We start from the raw sequence: 17,456 nt of genomic DNA, 5'->3' as shown, positions 1-17,456 counted from the left end.
AGCATGGGCACTTTATAGGAGAGCGGCGGTGCGGAGGAAATAGTGGCCAGGGTCACACTTGGGATAGAAAATCCACTGAGCATGCGGTGTAAAAGGGAGAGGGCACCCTGTCCTGTCCCAACTACAGAGCCCAGCTCCCCACAGCGACATCTGGGTGAAATACAACAAAGGTGGTCACTGAAGCCAGAATGTGGAGTCATTTAGCTTTTTAAAACAAACGACAAAGAGAAGAAAGAAATAAAGACATTTCATTTACTGAGAAACACCACTATGGAAATAGATGGGGAAATTAAAAAAAAACTACTCAAATAAAACTTTAAAAAGGAAAGCATATCTCTCAATTGAAATGAAAACCTGCATTAGCCTACTTCATGTGAAAACTTGATCATGTACAAATTTTAAAAACACAACCAACAAATAGATAATTGCTCAATAAGTTTATTCAGTTAAAGTATAATAAAGTCATGAAGTTATTCTGCTTTGTCCATCCTCCTGAGGATGAGAAAAGGAAAAAAAAAAAAAAAAAAAATCAAGTCATAGTTCAAAAGGCATGAAATAATCTGACATTAACAAAACTGAATACCTCAACAAATAAAGAAATGTTGAGCGCATCCCCTTCAGACTGCTTCTTTTGAGTCGGTCCTTCCCAAATCTTCTGATTACACCTTTTCCCTTCTTGTTCATGCTTCATCACTTCTTCCTCATAACTCCTGCAACCCGTCCATACCTTTGGAAAGCTGAAGTTTTGAACGAATTATTGGTTGGACATCATTTGTTCCATCTTCATGCATCATGGCTGCATCTGCTTGGGTTTGTGCCAGCTGATCATCTTCAAAATCATTATGATTGTTGTCATTAACGCGAGTCTCAGCTGGCAACCACTCTTTCCTTCGGGATTGCTCTTCAATAGCGGTGTGGTCTGGTTCCGGTGGAGGTGGTCGTCCGCCCAGCAGAAGACTAACGCCGATCTCCGCTGGCAGAGGGAGGTCGAGTGGCGTCGCCTCGGTGCCAAATTTAGATCCTCCAAACCCATTTTTATTTTGGAATTCTTCTGCAATGACTGTGGCTGGTTGTGGAGGAATTGGCCATCCAGAAACCATTTTAAGTGAATTCAGATCCCCCTGAGAAGCATCACTTTTATGTTCATCTAAACTTTGACCTTTGAGGTTGTCGGTTGGAGGATTCAGATGAGACTTTTTATCCGTGGTTGAAGGTTGCAGCTCCGGAACATTTGAAATGCTCGGCTGTAACTGAACCGTCAGGCTGTCTTCAGACTGAGAACTGATATGTTCACCATGTTCAGTATCCTGCACCTGTCCAGGTAGCCATAATGTCAGCCTAGCAGCTGGGTCCTGACTTACAACTACTACACCCTGATGGGGAGACAACAACTTGCTTCTCGATGCAGTAGAACCAGAAACAATCATGTCTTCGTGACCAGGAACGTTGGCCTGCATGGAGTTTGGTTCAGCATTGCTGGAGGCTTCTTGTGGTTCAGAGATTGAAAGCATAGGATGAGTGTCTTTGTCCACAATGATGACCGGTCCAACCCTGTCTAAAGCTTTGTCATCTGAAATGACAAAAGTTGATGATTTGGCCTATTTTTTAGCAGAAACCTAGAGGTGGACAAGCTGGCCTCTTTCATAGACATTTGACTCGGCTGCACCGGTCCAGGAGGCTGCAGGACGGAGAAAAACATGTTTCTACAAATGAAACGACACCCAAAAAGGAGACTCTTCAACCAGTGGGATTATACTCACGATTCATGGCTTTGATGTTGAAACTCCTGCCATCCACAGGCGGTGTCAAGACCAAGAAGTTCAGATGATCATACAACCTGGAAAGACATGCATCAGCTTTTAGTATGATCTGCAAGCAGCCACAGATGTTTTGGTGATGCAGGCCACATACCTCCGAGGGATGCAGGAGACATGTACTATGGAGGGAGTTTGCCACCAGATGGGAAGAGTTTTTTTTAGATTCAAGTGGAGAGAATTGGTGAACACCGCGAAGCCATTCTGCATCTGTAAAACAGCGTGGCTTCAGAAAATCCTTCCAAAAGATGTAGAAACAAAAGTGAAGAATTTGGTTTACTCACACCATGTGTTGTTCCACACTGATCAAAACCATAAGAAGACAAATTGGTTTGGTAGCTCTCTGTTGCTATAGCAACCGTATCACCTCTCCAGTCAGTTTGAGGCCATTTGCTTGTTTATCAACCAGCACAGTTAGCTTAGAATCATCACAGAACACCTGAACCGGGGGACCATTCCTAAAGGGGGGAAAGTCCACGAGCATGTGAACGTCAGGAGTCCAGGTCCACCAGGGGCTGAAGACGGTGTCGTGTGGAGCAAATTCAAACGTTTCTTCAAATGGAAAAGGCATGAGATTTTCTAAAAATCCTGCAAAATCATGGTCCAAGAAAAATGCAAAGCAATATCTGTAATGTCCCCATTGTGAACCTCAAACTTGGCAAACAATTCTGAATGGTCTCCTCCCACAGGCGTGCAATTAATAAGGTGAGGGGGGAAGGAGCGACAGGTGTTGGCAATGAAGCTAACGAGGCTGACAGGAAATTATTCTGACATCTTTTCATTTTAACACCAGTGTAGTCAGTAATCTTGTCTTTGACTGTAAGAAAGTAAAAAAAGTAAAATAGTAAAAAAAAAAACCCGATTACTTAAAAAAATACAAACTAAATTGTTCATCTAAATATTTAGGGTCTGGTTTAAAACCTATAGTCAAGGTAAATGGTATTTTAAATAATTCCATTCTTCTCTATCTGCAGCACAGCATTATCCCCTAAAAAAAAAAAAAAAAAAAAAAAAAAAAAAAAAAAAAAATATCATAAATCATCATGAATGGGGAAAAGTCTGAGCTGTATTCTTACTGTGCTACAGATACTCAAGTCAGCATTATGTTTGGTCAGTGAAATGTTATGGTACCCTGTTGACATAGTCATTTCTAAAATATGAACCTGTGTGCATAATAATTTTGTTCTTTGTTAAGTAATATGCTTTATGTGATCATTTTCATCTTTAAAATAAGATAACATGAAAATTATAGTGAGAAAGAAAGAAAGAAAGAAAGAAAGAAAGAAAGAAAGAAAGAAAGAAAGAAAGAAAGACATGGTGAGGATAAAGTCTACAGTCCAAATATTTTTGCCATATAACAGCTTATAGCCAAGTTATAGTGGAGGCTCACGTTATTTTGTTTGTATTATTACATTATTGTAATGCCTTACTATTGGTAATTCATATCCCAAGAACAACTTGTTTATATTTTTGGAAAACAAGAAAAAGCAAATTGATAAGTCTTAGAAAGGAAGTGCTAGAAGTAATCCACCCAGACCGGATGTGAACCAGGCTGTGCTCTCACTCAGACAATAACAAAAACATGAAAACGTAAAATCTCATTATATGATAAGCAATTTAGCTTTTTTTTTATTTCTAAAAATGAATTTGTGTTTGACATATTCCTGAAGTCTGAATCCTTATTTTCATTGCTGCTGGGAATAAAGGTGTATTATTTCTTAACAGACGGATGGTGTTCTTCCTCCCATGTTGTGGCTTTGTTATGACGGTAAGAGGGCGGAGCTTCCGCTCAGGTAGGGCGGAGCTTCCGCTCAGGTAGGTCGGAGCTGCTTCCTGCTCATACGAGCTGAGGAAGGAAGGCGAAGACTTTCAAAAAGCGGAGTGTCAAAAAACGGTCAAATATGACTTCAATACAACTTTCGCAATAATATGATTTGACGGGACCCACAATTTAAAATGGTCAATTTTGGTAAGTTCACTTTTCTACGTGTTTTAATGATCAGGAAGAATGTGTGGCTCTGTTTAGGTGTGGTCTACCTTCAGGGAACAAGAGACGTCGCTCAACAGCGCTTTTTTGGTATATGCCATTTATTGTAACGTCTTATTTGCATTCAGGAAAACGTGTCCTGCTGACTGTTGCTAAGTCTTACTTTAGGAAAGTATTCCTTGTTGCGTTTCACCTCTTTGAAAGTAAAACCAAAAGGTGGCTCTTGATAATTGAATGCGAACAGGTTGAATACACGTCACACTGGTAGGCCTATATTAGCCTATAGCCTATTACTATCACTACAATATGTAATATAAGTATATTAGTATTGTATCCTAGTGTTTTGTTGTACAGGGACAATGTGTGATCATGTCGGCCTTCCTTGAATGGCAGCAAACATGAGACTAACAATGTTATGACCAAAGCATTTCTAGTATGTCCACTGCAGCCACCTGTAGGAACACATTACATTACATTACATTACATTTATCTGACGCTTTTAATCAAAGCGACTTACAATAAGTTCATTTCAACATGAGGGTTCAAAACCAGAACAAGAATAATGAAAATACAATTTCTTCCAGAAAGCCAAACTACAAAGTTCTATCAGTAAGTTCTATTTTAAGATACTAAAGTTCTACTGTTCAAGGTAAAGGAGGAGGAGGCGTGGTTTTAGTTTGTGGTGGAAGATGTTCAGAGTTTCTGCTGTCCTGATGTTGGTGGGTCATTCTACCATTTAGGAGCCAGGACAGCAACATGAGACAGACAAGGTGCAGGTATGCAGGTAAACGTTGAGGTGAAGGTTTCTCCCCTCCTGCAGCTCTGGTTTGGTTCAGAGTTGGCTGACATAGCCTCTGTAGGAAGGTGCTTCACCTCAGGAGAAGGAACAAAACAGTGAGATAAGACTCTTCATCCTCGGGGAAATTCACTTGTTACAACAGTACAAAAGGTGAGAATATGTGATAAAAAAAAAAAACCCCGAAGAAACATGAATACAAGCTCTCACACTTGCCAAATAATCAACATATGAAAGTCACCTAATATATATAAAGCTGCTGTGTTGTCAAGTGGTGGATGATGGTGGCAAAATTGTGTAGGTCAATCCAGTTCAGACCAGAATTGTCACCGTAGCTGCAGCATTTTCTTAAGCCATTTCTGCAGGAGCTGTGGATAATTGTGATAACTGCCTTGTTCTCCAGTGTACTGACTTCTGTCCCGCTTCCTTTCTGCTTTGCTGATACCACAACATTGCATTCTCAGAGTGCTTCTCGTTCTATATTTCAGGTCACAATTGAAAACGTATGTATATCAGCCACAGCTGGTATTTGCAATTTCTAGGTGCTGTAATTTGGGATTTACAGCCTGGAAATATCTGTCCATCCTGTCTGTGTCTGCAGCGTAATGATGACTTAGTTGTTTATCTTTTCGATTTTGGCATAAGTCATGATGCTCAAAGCAAAATTAAGATCATGAGGTCAAAATGATCCATTTGGTCTTCTGTAGGAGTGTGTTGTGCCAGCCTCAAGGATAACAAGGCGTTGATGAAGATGGGCCTGGGGCTGGTGCTGGTGGGCCATGTCAACTTTCTTCTTGGAGCGTTGGTACACGGCGCTGTGCTTAGACACATCAACGTGCACTCTCTGGCCCGGACGATGGTGTACGCCATCTCCAATGTCATTGCCATTGTTGCAGGCTTGGTGGTAAGTGGAAGGACTTAAGCATAAAGAAGGTACAGTGTAAGGTCCAAGTTGATATTGGATTAAAATGGGTATTTGATATAAAATCTAAGTAAAAATATGTTTTTTTACTGGTGTGCTACTGGAAATGCCATATCTGAAAATCAATGTAAACACTTACATGGCACTGTTTTGAGTATTAATATTGCATTATCTGTCTGTGATGGATGATCTGTCTTTCTTTCTAAACTTCTTTTGTCCTTTCAGGGAATTATTGTTGGAATAACAGCCATTGTCCTCTCCAAAAACAAGAAAAACAGGATCCTGGTAAATACTACTTCTGTTTGGCACAGCTCATCTGTCACTCGCTGGCTCCTAGTTAGGATTTGCTCTCTATTTCTGACTAAGTGCATGTATATGGAAGATAATAACTATGTAGATAAGAACCATACAAATACATTCAAACATAGAATACCAGCATTTGTGAAATATCATATGTCTAAGAAGGCAGAGTCACTGGTCGTTTCTGATACATATTCATATGTCCCTCTTAAAATATCTCTTACTTCTAACATGTGCTGTTGTCTTTGCAGCAGTGGGTCCTCTTGGTGTTCAGCTTCCTGGCAGGTCTCTTGGCCGTTGCCTCCACCTTGGGCTTGTCGGTTTCCATGGTAAAAGCCATTCTTAATAAAGGATGGGGCCTGCTAACACACTGCGAGTTCTCTGATAGTGATGTTGGCTCTTCCAGCATCACATACGAGTGCCCCTTTGACCCCACCCGTATCTACGTAAGTTAAATATAAATATTCATCCATCACAGTTTTGATCCCGACTTGAGTTGTTGTAAAGTGTGTTGAGTCACGTCTTTCTTTGTCCTCCAGGGGACCACCATCATTCTGTGGGTGCCTCTCATCTTGATGTCCGTTGTGGAGATGGTGTTCTCCTTCCGCTGCTTCGCTGCCTGTGCTTCCTCCCTCTACCTCTGTCCGTGCAGGAGGAGGCCGATCCAGGCAAAGAGGGTAAAGCTGTTGTGAGATCACTGACTCTGTTGATAGTGTTAGCCTTGGCTCGACCCACGTGTGCACGAGTGTGGATAGCTGTGTTATGTCACCTGCAATGTGATACATTATATTTACAAGTTTAAAGGAAAGAAAAATGGGAAAAAGTCAGTGATGACTATTTTAACTCTGAATTTCAGAAAATCAATAAACCCAAAAATGCCTGGGTTGCAGGAAGCTCAAATTACTGGAAGTAAAGTATTTATTGTCACAAGTAACAATTAAAGTACAATTATCATTTTCCAGCTTAACTCTTACATTAATACCCAGAGTGTCATTCAGTCATGTGAATTAATTAAACGACAAAGTAACACTTAAGATCATTTCCTGCATCATACCCGTTACTGTTAGAATACAAGGTGTGCATCAGCACCATTGTTTAGGTATGTGTATGTATATATGTATTTGTTTCTTAGCTGTATATATTTCTATTTATGTTTTAATGTCTATTTATGTTTGTCTGTTTTTGTCTTTTGCACGGTGAGAGAGAAGCTACAACCGGAGTCAAATTCCTTGTATGTGTAAACATACCTGGCCAATATAGTTCTGATTCTGAGTTTCAGCCATGAAAAAAATTGCTAAAGCCACAAACTTAACAGTGACTTAACCTGGCTTCTTATCCAGAAGTAGCAATGTGACAGTAAATGTAATAAAGACCTGCTGACAATTTTTCAGTTTGAGGAACCCAATAAATTGTTATTTGGACTGACATGCATTACTGGCACAAACTTTCTTTCAGTTTTATTGTCAAATATTTGAATCTAAAACATGCAAAGATATTTCATTTTCAAATGTCACAAGCCTTGCAGGGTAATGCAGGTAAAAAAAACTGTTGTGCCTGGTGGCTGATTAAAATAAATGTTGAGTTTAATTGCTTCACTTATTAATGTAGTTTTCCTTTGAGACTGCAGGTGTGGACAGACAGAAACATCTACTTATCTTCCTCATGCTAATAAACATATTCCATTGCTACATGTGCTCAGCCAGTTGGATCATTTATGTCATGCTGAGGTAGCTTCTATTTAATGAAACTCTACGTCATGTAATGTTTCAGGTGCGGATCAAGAGAAGCGTGGAAACATCGCCTCCAGCGCCTCCACCTGTGGAGACGGATGTGGAAGCTGAGGCTGTGGAGCAGGACGAGCTGCTGGACTGCAGCGCTGCAGCGGAGCACAGCGAGTGGCTCTGAAGCAGGAAACTTAAGTAGAAAGGTTTCAAACTGCAGGGCATCTGTGAATGTCTGTATAGTTTAGCATGTGTCTGTTACACATTAAATGTCTGGAAAAGACATTTGTTTGACTTGAGCCAGCAAACGCTGTCATTTAATTTCCCTCTTTATTAAAATAAGGCATTTGTTTTTGATTGATAAAATACTGCCGTTTGAAATGATCAGATTTAGTTTGTATTGATGTCGTCTTGAAAATACAGATTTATTACCTGTATGGCTTGTTTCTATATTTCCATCAAACCAGACGTGACATTTGAAAAAGCTAACTTTACTGAATAAAGTTACATAACTTTTTATAGCAGCTTTTGTTGGTGTTCAGCATGTGGTCAGCTCGCTGGGGTCGGTCAGATTTAAAAGGCATTCGCAAACTATTTTGTGGAACACTTTTACTGATGTTTTTAGAATACAAATATATACACAACAAATCACTTCTGACATCTGTCTTGCCTCCCATCGATCATTCAAGTCCAAGTTTCGGGGATCTGAGCCAGACACCAGGCATCACTTGAGAAAACTTAAACATTTTAAAAATTGTGAGGCAGGAGTCCCGGAAAATGTCCGTGTCTGTAAAGGATACATACTAAATTATAACCTAAAATATAATAATGTAATTTGCTTACACTGCTACGTAAAAGCTATTCAGGAATATGCAACCCTCTCACTGACCTCGTCAGGCAGAACCAGTGACACAAATATTACAGAAAAGGATCTATTGTTCCGACAAGCTAAAACTACATATTCAAAAAGGCACAGGACAAAAGTGGGACTGAACAAAATAAAACAGAGTAGCCAAAATATCTATGATTTAAATAAATTAAATCCATCAGATATATAAAAGCAGACATTTGCCAAGCAATTTTTACAGTTGTTCACAAGAAAAAAATATCATAGCGTTAAAAGATTCAGCAAAAAAAAAAAAGAAAAAAAAAAAAAGGTACAAAAACAATACTCAAAAACACTCATTTTGACTTCAGTCTATAAACAGCAAGGTTGAAAAGGTGTCCAATAAAATCACAGAACCTACAATGTTTGGATCCGCATCCCATTTTGAGGGAGTTAAGATCCCTTTTTAAAAAGGTCAAAGTCCTTCATTGATTTCCACTGCAGCAGCTTGGAAAGATGATTTATCCAAAAGGATCTTATTGTGAGATCCATTGTGATCTGTTGTATTGGTGTCCGAGTGCTGAGGGTCTCAGGGGGTCTTGGACTCCTCTTTCGGCCTATGAAACCCAGAGGAAGGAAATGACTTACGCTTCCAATTAGACACCTCTTGGACAACATGTCAATGTGTGCGTGCAGTGTTTTCTCACTTTGATGTGTCCATTTTCTCCTCCTCTGGCACCTTCTCCTCTTCTTTTACTTCTATAAAAAAGACAAAATAAAACTAACTCAGTTATGATAATAGTGCTCTCTGTATGTAAGATGATTGAACTTAAAATACATGTAAATGTAAGATGTGGTGTGAGAAGAATGAGATGAGGATAAAAAAAAAGAAAAGAATAGGTACCTTTTGTTTCCTCCTCACCTTTCTTCTCCTTTTCTTCAGCCTCTTTCTCACCTTCGGTTTTGGCTCGCTTCACTTTCTTGAAGCTGGCTGCGTTCCTGCGGCCTCCTTCACCTTCATCCTCAGAGTCGGAGAACTCTTCCTCGCAGGCTATCCTCTTGTCGTGAGCTCGGACTGAATGGTTGACAGGGGTTGAATTAAAACACGGCATTCTACTGCTCTGGGGTCAGTGTGGAAGTAAACTGTGACCATGTGGGAAGGTTTTTTACTGGATATGCGCTTGTTGGGATCTTCCTCCTCCTCATCGCCACTGTCCTCCTGGACGGCGTCTTCTGGGATGGCCTGCATCTGAACTCCGGGGGCGTGAGGCAACATGCGCAGGTTCTCAAACAAGCGCTGCCTAGAGGACAGAATGCAGGTTTAACATGCGACCCAGACAAAGTCACAAACGTAGAACAATCTACTTATGATACGGTCGAGTCCTCTACTTTTCAATCACAACACAAGAAACGTGGAAGTTGCAGTAACAGCAGCCAACGAGTGCTCAAAGCACTGAAGCAGGATTTAGATTCAACTTCATGCTGTATGGGCTCACTTGATCTTCTCCAAGTAGTCGTTGGTGTTCTGATTGGTCATGTTAGAGGGGCTGATGTGCAGCTTGAAGTCTGGTCCGAAGTACTCGAAGTAGTCGTTGTACGGGAGCTCTGGAGTTAAGAAGAATTTTAAACATCAATATACATTTCTAGTCAAACTGTTTTTTATGTTCTGAGGTGTTGTTGGGTCCTTTTTTCATGTACAGAACCATATTAGAAATAAATTGGATACATTTTGAGATTTTATGGACAAATGATAGAAGATAAATCAGTGAAAAATGAAACATTACTTGCAGCCCTGTAATTATACCAGTTTTGCAAACACATTCCTGTGAAATTGAAACCTACAAATTCATCCAGCCCACAAGAGGCCTGAGGTGAAATATCGGTAGACTACCAGAGTCCTTGGAGTGCAGTCCAATGTGGTCGTTTCTCCAAATACCAACTAAAAAAAGGACTGTCCTATAAACGTGTGAAAGAATATTGATGATACAGACAGATGTGAACTGAATTTACAGTTTGCATGCAACAAATTCAAATGTAATGTAATGTTGCATGATAATCAAAAAACTGAAAAAATATTCACTTTGCATGAAGAAAACTGGGGAAAGAAAGATAATCATACATTTAACTAAGAGTCTGTAATAGATTATCAAGATTTTCATCAAAATTGACATTCATCATTGGTTTTATCTACAGATGTGTTTTAATATATCTGTATTGTACAGATTACAATACTAAGAGAAAGCTTTTCATTACCACCACAAGATGATGTGATTTCCATTTAAACCCAGAGTGACTGCGACAGCATGAGGACGCACCGTTGGGGATGGAGCTATCGAGGGCAATGGCCGTCTCGTATGTCCAGCAGCGGGCCACGTTACGGATGGTGTAGCCTCCTCCACCCAGCATCAGCAGCGGCAGGTTGAAGCTCTTCATGTACTCCACACACTTGGCGTGGCCTAAGAACACAGCATGGAAAAAAGAACTGAAACTACCTGCTTACACACTTCAACACAGAGCGATCTGACCGTAGCATCACGTGGAAACATGTTGGAGTTCCTTCACCTTTAATGGTGAGGTTGAAGCAACCCAGTCGGTCTCCTGACAGAGAGTCCGCTCCACACTGGAGGACCACGGCGCTGGGCTGGTACATCTCCATCACCTTGGCCATGATCTAAACAAGCAGCATCAGCACTTCTGTACGTCCAAAGGAGAGTCCAACTACCAAAGCAGCAGTTACCACGGTTTCTACTTACAGGTTTGAATATAGCTTCATATGACTCGTCGTCTATCCCGTCCCTCAGTGGGTAATTCACAGCGTAATATTTTCCCTTTCCAGCACCGATGTCCTACAGAGAACAGGGCAGATGTCAAAAACCAGTGTCCTCCCCTTCACATTGAGTGGTGTTCATCAGACGTACCCGAAGGTCCCCGGTGCCAGGGAAGTACTCTCCATACTTGTGGAAGGACACCGTCATGACCCGGTCGGTGGTGTAGAAGGCCTCCTCCACTCCGTCCCCATGATGGATGTCGATGTCGATGTACAGAACTCTCTGGTGGTATCTGAAGATGTTGGCGACATTATTTGAACTCGGCTACTTTTCATCTGTGGACTTGTGGTCCTCGGATACGTTTCAACTACATGACTGATCAGGAGAAGAACTCATCCACCTTCATTACCAACCACCAGAACGGGTACTGGAGCTGCTGACCAGGCTTCCTACTCACTTCAGTAACTCCAGGATCGCCAGCACGATGTCGTTCACGTAACAGAACCCAGAGGCCTCGGATTTCTTGGCGTGGTGCAGACCTCCGGCCCAGTTGATGGCGATGTCTGTCTGCTGTTTGTTCAGCTTCACAGCACCAGCTGGACAACAGGGAGGACGAGACAATTAAGCTTCCAGTTAATTTACCAGATTATGAGGGTGATGATGAATGATTACTGTCCAACACAGAAATATTAAATGAAGACAACGTACCAACAGAGCCTCCAGCGGACAGCTGACAGAACTCAAACAGCCCATCGAACACGGGACAGTCCTCCCCCACATTAACTGCAGAGAGACGGTACAGCATGAAAACAGCTGCTGCTCCGCCAGCTCACGCTCGTCCTGCAAACTTCACCAAACTTACATCTCTGCATTTGTTTGCTGTATTCTGACATGTTATCTGGTCGGATCGAACGCAGGAATTTGATGTAATCATCGCTGTGATACTTGGTCATCTCCTCTCCGCTGGCTTTGTGTGGACGCTGAAACAGAAGACAAATCTGTTCCTCAGACACAAGAACTACTTAAATCAAAGTCATTAGTCCAAGCAGCTGGTTTCTGGTTTCCACCTACATAAATCTCCATCTTTCTGTAGAGGCCATAGTTGAGCAGCAGGTTGTGTGTCATGCGGATTCGGTGCGGCTTCATGGGATGTCCCTGCCCGTAGTAGTAGTTCCCCACATCACCTGCAGGGGGAACAAACAACACGTTCAATCAGTGCTTTATTTCCCCTCTCCAATCTAACAGGACAGGAGTTTATATGTATATATATATGTATATATATATATATGTATATATATATGTATACATATATATATATATATATACATATATATATATATATATGTATAAATGTATATATATATATATATATGTGTATATATATATATACACATATATATATATACACATATATATATATATATGTGTATAAATTGATAATTGAAAGGCGATTGAAGTTAAAAAAGCATAAAAATTTGATATATGAAGACATTAACAGTGTGAAGACATTAACGGTGTGAAGACATTAACGGTGTGAAGACATTAACAGTGTGAAGACATTAACGGTGGTTGAGTGAAGACATTAACGGTGTGAAGACATTAACGGTGTGAAGACATTAACAGTGTGAAGACATTAACGGTGGTTGAGTGAAGACATTAACGGTGTGAAGACATTAACAGTGTGAAGACATTAACGGTATGAAGACATTAACAGTGTGAAGACATTAACGGTGTGAAGACATTAACGGTATGAAGACATTAACAGTGTGAAGACATTAACAGTGTGAAGACATTAACAGTGTGAAGACATTAACGGTGTGAAGACATTAACGGTGTGAAGACATTAACGGTGGTTGAGTGAAGACATTAACGGTGTGAAGACATTAACAGTGTGAAGACATTAACAGTGTGAAGACATTAACGGTGTGAAGACATTAACAGTGTGAAGACATTAACAGTGTGAAGACATTAACAGTGTGAAGACATTAACGGTGTGAAGACATTAACAGTGTGAAGACATTAACGGTGTGAAGACATTAACAGTGTGAAGACATTAACAGTGTGAAGACATTAACGGTGTGAAGACATTAACGGTATGAAGACATTAACAGTGTGAAGACATTAACGGTGTGAAGACATTAACAGTGTGAAGACATTAACAGTGTGAAGACATTAACGGTGTGAAGACATTAACGGTGTGAAGACATTAACAGTGTGAAGACATTAACGGTATGAAGACATTAACAGTGTGAAGACATTAACGGTGTGAAGACATTAACGGTATGAAGACATTAACAGTGTGAAGACATTAACAGTGTGAAGACATTAACAGTGTGAAGACATTAACGGTGTGAAGACATTAACGGTGTGAAGACATTAACGGTGGTTGAGTGAAGACATTAACGGTGTGAAGACATTAACAGTGTGAAGACATTAACGGTGTGAAGACATTAACGGTGTGAAGACATTAACGGTGTGAAGACATTAACGGTGTGAAGACATTAACGGTATGAAGACATTAACAGTGTGAAGACATTAACGGTGTGAAGACATTAACAGTGTGAAGACATTAACGGTGTGAAGACATTAACAGTGTGAAGACATTAACGGTGTGAAGACATTAACAGTGTGAAGACATTAACGGTGTGAAGACATTAACAGTGTGAAGACATTAACGGTGTGAAGACATTAACAGTGTGAAGACATTAACAGTGTGAAGACATTAACGGTGTGAAGACATTAACAGTGTGAAGACATTAACGGTGTGAAGACATTAACAGTGTGAAGACATTAACGGTGTGAAGACATTAACAGTGTGAAGACATTAACGGTATGAAGACATTAACAGTGTGAAGACATTAACGGTGTGAAGACATTAACAGTGTGAAGACATTAACGGTATGAAGACATTAACGGTGTGAAGACATTAACAGTGTGAAGACATTAACAGTGTGAAGACATTAACGGTGTGAAGACATTAACGGTGGTTGAGTGAAGACATTAACGGTATGAAGACATTAACGGTGTGAAGACATTAACGGTGTGAAGACATTAACGGTGGTTGAGTGAAGTATGTGTCGGGTCGGTTCGGTTCGGTTCGGGTCGGTTCGGGTCGGTTCGGGTCGGTTCGGTTCGGTTCGGCTGAGAGGATGCGCGACTGAAGCTAGCTATGTTAGCTAACACGCCAGGTTAGCGAGAGGTGAAGAAAGTCCAACTTCCGGTTCATTCTCCAGATTCAACCAACATTTCGTCCTCAGGATGAAGTGAAAGTTCGCGGGACTCACCGTCATAGTAGTAGCAAACTTTTTTCTTTGTTCCTTGGGAAGTGAGCGCCATTTTTAGTCCTTTTTGACTGGTTTTCACCGCGAGGAGACGACAGCGACCAGAGGCGGAGACTCCGAGCCGCGTCCGATCAATGTGTGTAATGTCGGCGGCTCTCCGCAGGGGGCGGTAGAGTGTGTAATGTCGGCGGCTCTCCGCAGGGGGCGGTAGAGTGTGTAATGTCGGCGGCTCTCCGCAGGGGGCGGTAGAGTGTGTAATGTCGGCGGCTCTCCGCAGGGGGCGGTAGAGTGTGTAATGTCGGCGGCTCTCCGCAGGGGGCGGTAGAGTGTGTAATGTCGGCGGCTCTCCGCAGGGGGCGGTAGAGTGTGTAATGTCGGCGGCTCTCCGCAGGGGGCGGTAGAGCGACTCCGTCCTCTACACGGTGACTGTTGGTAAAAGCTGCTCAGCTGTGCTCGAACCTCCTTTATTTACCGTCTATTTAGACTTTCTACTCTGAATACTTGTTCCGGAACTCATCCATGAATGATGCTGTTCCACCCACGTTATACAGCCTGCAGTGGTGGAAAGTCCTGCAAGTAAATACACCGCTCCAAAAAATAAAGGGAGCACTTGAACAACTCGATGTAACTCCAGTCAATCCCACTTCTGTGAACTCAAGCTGTCCAGTTTGGATCAACACGGATTGAGGATCAGTTTCACCTGCTGTTGTACAAATGGAACAAACAACAGGTGGAAATGAGGCAATTATCAAGACAACCCTATAAATTATTTGTTTAGTTTTGAAATACTTCACTTCAGTATTTCCATTTGATGTTACTTTATCCCAAAACACTAGAATATTTATTTTTCTACTCTAGTTGTTTGACAGCTTTCATTACTTTTCACATGAAGATTTGACTCAGCAGCTCGACCAAATAGGGATTTTTCCCTCTAAATGTCTTGTTTAAATTTAAAAAAATAATTCTAATAATCAATAGCTCACCACAAATTATAGATTGTATTACAATCCAAAAACTGGAAGAGATTTTTTTTATCAGATGTTTTTCTCTTTCTTCCCCCAGTATTTATCTCTACTCAGATTAATGTGGTATCACTGTTGATAAAACTATATAAATATCACTATTGATAAGTCTATAAATATCACTGTTGATAAAACTATATAAATATCACTATTGATAAAACTATATAAATATCACTGTTGATAAAACTATATAAATATCACTATTGATAAAACTATATAAATATCACTATTGATAAAAGTCTATAAATATCTATGTTGATAAAACTGTATAAATATCACTATTGATAAAAGTCTATAAATATCTATGTTGATAAAACTATATAAATATCACTGTTGATAAAACTATATAAATATCACTGTTGATAAAACTAAATAAATATCTATGTTGATAAAACTGTATAAATATCACTATTGATAAAAGTCTATAAATATCTATGTTGATAAAACTGTATAAATATCACTATTGATAAAAGTCTATAAATATCACTGTTGATAAAAGTCTATAAATATCACTATCGATAAGTCTATAAATATCACTGTTGATAAAACTACATAAATATCACTGTTGATAAAACTATATAAATATCACTATTGATAAAACTATATAAATATCACTGTTGATAAAACTAAATAAATATCTATGTTGATAAAACTATATAAATATCACTGTTGATAAAACTATATAAATATCACTGTTGATAAAACTAAATAAATATCTATGTTGATAAAACTGTATAAATATCACTATTGATAAAAGTCTATAAATATCTATGTTGATAAAACTGTATAAATATCACTATTGATAAAAGTCTATAAATATCACTGTTGATAAAAGTCTATAAATATCACTATCGATAAGTCTATAAATATCACTGCTGATAAAACTATATAAATATCACTGTTGATAAAACTATATAAATATCACTATTGATAAAACTATATAAATATCTATGTTGATAAAACTATATAAATATCACTGTTGATAAAACTATATAAATATCACTGTTGATAAAACTATATAAATATCACTATTGATAAAACTATATAAATATCTATGTTGATAAAACTAAATAAATATCTATGTTGATAAAACTGTATAAATATCACTGTTGATAAAACTATATAAATATCACTATTGATAAGTCTATAAATATCACTGTTGATAAAACTATATAAATATCACTATTGATAAAAGTCTATAAATATCACTGTTGATAAAAGTCTATAAATATCACTATCGATAAGTCTATAAATATCACTATTGATAAAAGTCTATAAATATCTATGTTGATAAAACTAAATAAATATCACTGTTGATAAAACTGTATAAATATCACTGTTGATAAAACTATATAAATATCACTGTTGATAAAACTATATAAATATCACTATTGATAAAACTATATAAATATCTATGTTGATAAAACTAAATAAATATCTATGTTGATAAAACTAAATAAATATCACTGTTGATAAAACTATATAAATATCACTATTGATAAAACTATATAAATATCTATGTTGATAAAACTAAATAAATATCTATGTTGATAAAACTGTATAAATATCACTGCTGATAAAACTATATAAATATCACTGTTGATAAAACTATATAAATATCTATGTTGATAAAACGATATAAATATCACTGCTGATAAAACTGTATAAATATCACTGCTGATAAAACTGTATAAATATCACTGTTGATAAAACTATATAAATATCTATGTTGATAAAACGATATAAATATCACTGCTGATAAAACTGTATAAATATCACTGCTGATAAAACTATATAAATATCACTGTTGATAAAACTATATAAATATCTATGTTGATAAAACTATATAAATATCACTGCTGATAAAACTATATAAATATCTATGTTGATAAAACTATATAAATATCACTGTTGATAAAACTATATAAATATCACTGTTGATAAAACTATATAAATATCTATGTTGATAAAACGATATAAATATCACTGTTGATAAAACTATATAAATATCACTGTTGA

At 38.6% G+C, this 17,456-nt stretch overlaps 2 protein-coding genes across 3 annotated transcripts; one reads left to right on the top strand and one right to left on the bottom strand.

Moving 5' to 3' along the window:
* The first annotated feature begins 3,634 nt into the window (after positions 1-3,634).
* tmem54a (transmembrane protein 54a) lies at positions 3,635-7,977 on the top strand. Its single transcript, XM_069151860.1, has 6 exons — positions 3,635-3,783; positions 5,305-5,501; positions 5,745-5,804; positions 6,071-6,265; positions 6,359-6,496; positions 7,590-7,977. The coding sequence occupies exons 1-6, from the start codon at positions 3,771-3,773 to the stop codon at positions 7,722-7,724; spliced, it is 738 nt and encodes a 245-aa protein (XP_069007961.1). The 5' UTR covers positions 3,635-3,770; the 3' UTR covers positions 7,725-7,977.
* Positions 7,978-8,134: 157 nt separating this feature from the next.
* Positions 8,135-14,533, bottom strand: LOC138199717 (probable histone deacetylase 1-B). 2 transcript variants are annotated; one of them, XM_069151858.1, is made up of 14 exons: positions 14,419-14,533; positions 12,206-12,318; positions 11,997-12,114; positions 11,843-11,917; positions 11,592-11,730; positions 11,285-11,426; positions 11,120-11,212; positions 10,929-11,037; positions 10,682-10,822; positions 9,863-9,971; positions 9,537-9,667; positions 9,271-9,441; positions 9,074-9,125; positions 8,135-8,983 (listed from the first exon to the last, which is right to left on the bottom strand). In XM_069151858.1, the coding sequence occupies exons 1-14, from the start codon at positions 14,468-14,470 to the stop codon at positions 8,956-8,958; spliced, it is 1,473 nt and encodes a 490-aa protein (XP_069007959.1). In that variant the 5' UTR covers positions 14,471-14,533; the 3' UTR covers positions 8,135-8,955. The 2 variants fall into 2 exon arrangements, with proteins under 2 accessions (XP_069007959.1, XP_069007960.1); XM_069151859.1 differs by having other exon boundaries at positions 9,289-9,441.
* Between the last annotated feature and the right edge of the window lie 2,923 nt (positions 14,534-17,456).

Source organism: Embiotoca jacksoni, unplaced genomic scaffold (assembly GCF_022577435.1).
Source record: "Embiotoca jacksoni isolate LCO1_2020_lvr unplaced genomic scaffold, fEmbJac1.0.p SCAF_18, whole genome shotgun sequence".
NCBI lineage: Eukaryota > Metazoa > Chordata > Actinopteri > Embiotocidae > Embiotoca > Embiotoca jacksoni.
This window is presented reverse-complemented; position numbering and strand designations above follow the sequence as displayed.

Excerpts from the sequence above, each read along its gene's own strand:
- LOC138199717 (XM_069151858.1), bottom strand. The coding sequence starts at position 14,470 with ATGGCGCTCACTTCCCAAGGAACAAAGAAAAAAGTTTGCTACTACTAT. Across the intron at positions 11,731-11,842 it reads GTCCGCTGGAGGCTCTGTTG|CTGGTGCTGTGAAGCTGAAC; the intron begins GTACGTTGTCTT and ends CCTGTTGTCCAG. Across the intron at positions 10,823-10,928 it reads CTTCAACCTCACCATTAAAG|GCCACGCCAAGTGTGTGGAG; the intron begins GTGAAGGAACTC and ends CTGTGTTCTTAG.
- tmem54a (XM_069151860.1), top strand. Across the intron at positions 5,805-6,070 it reads ACAAGAAAAACAGGATCCTG|CAGTGGGTCCTCTTGGTGTT; the intron begins GTAAATACTACT and ends TTGTCTTTGCAG. Across the intron at positions 6,266-6,358 it reads TTGACCCCACCCGTATCTAC|GGGACCACCATCATTCTGTG; the intron begins GTAAGTTAAATA and ends TTTGTCCTCCAG.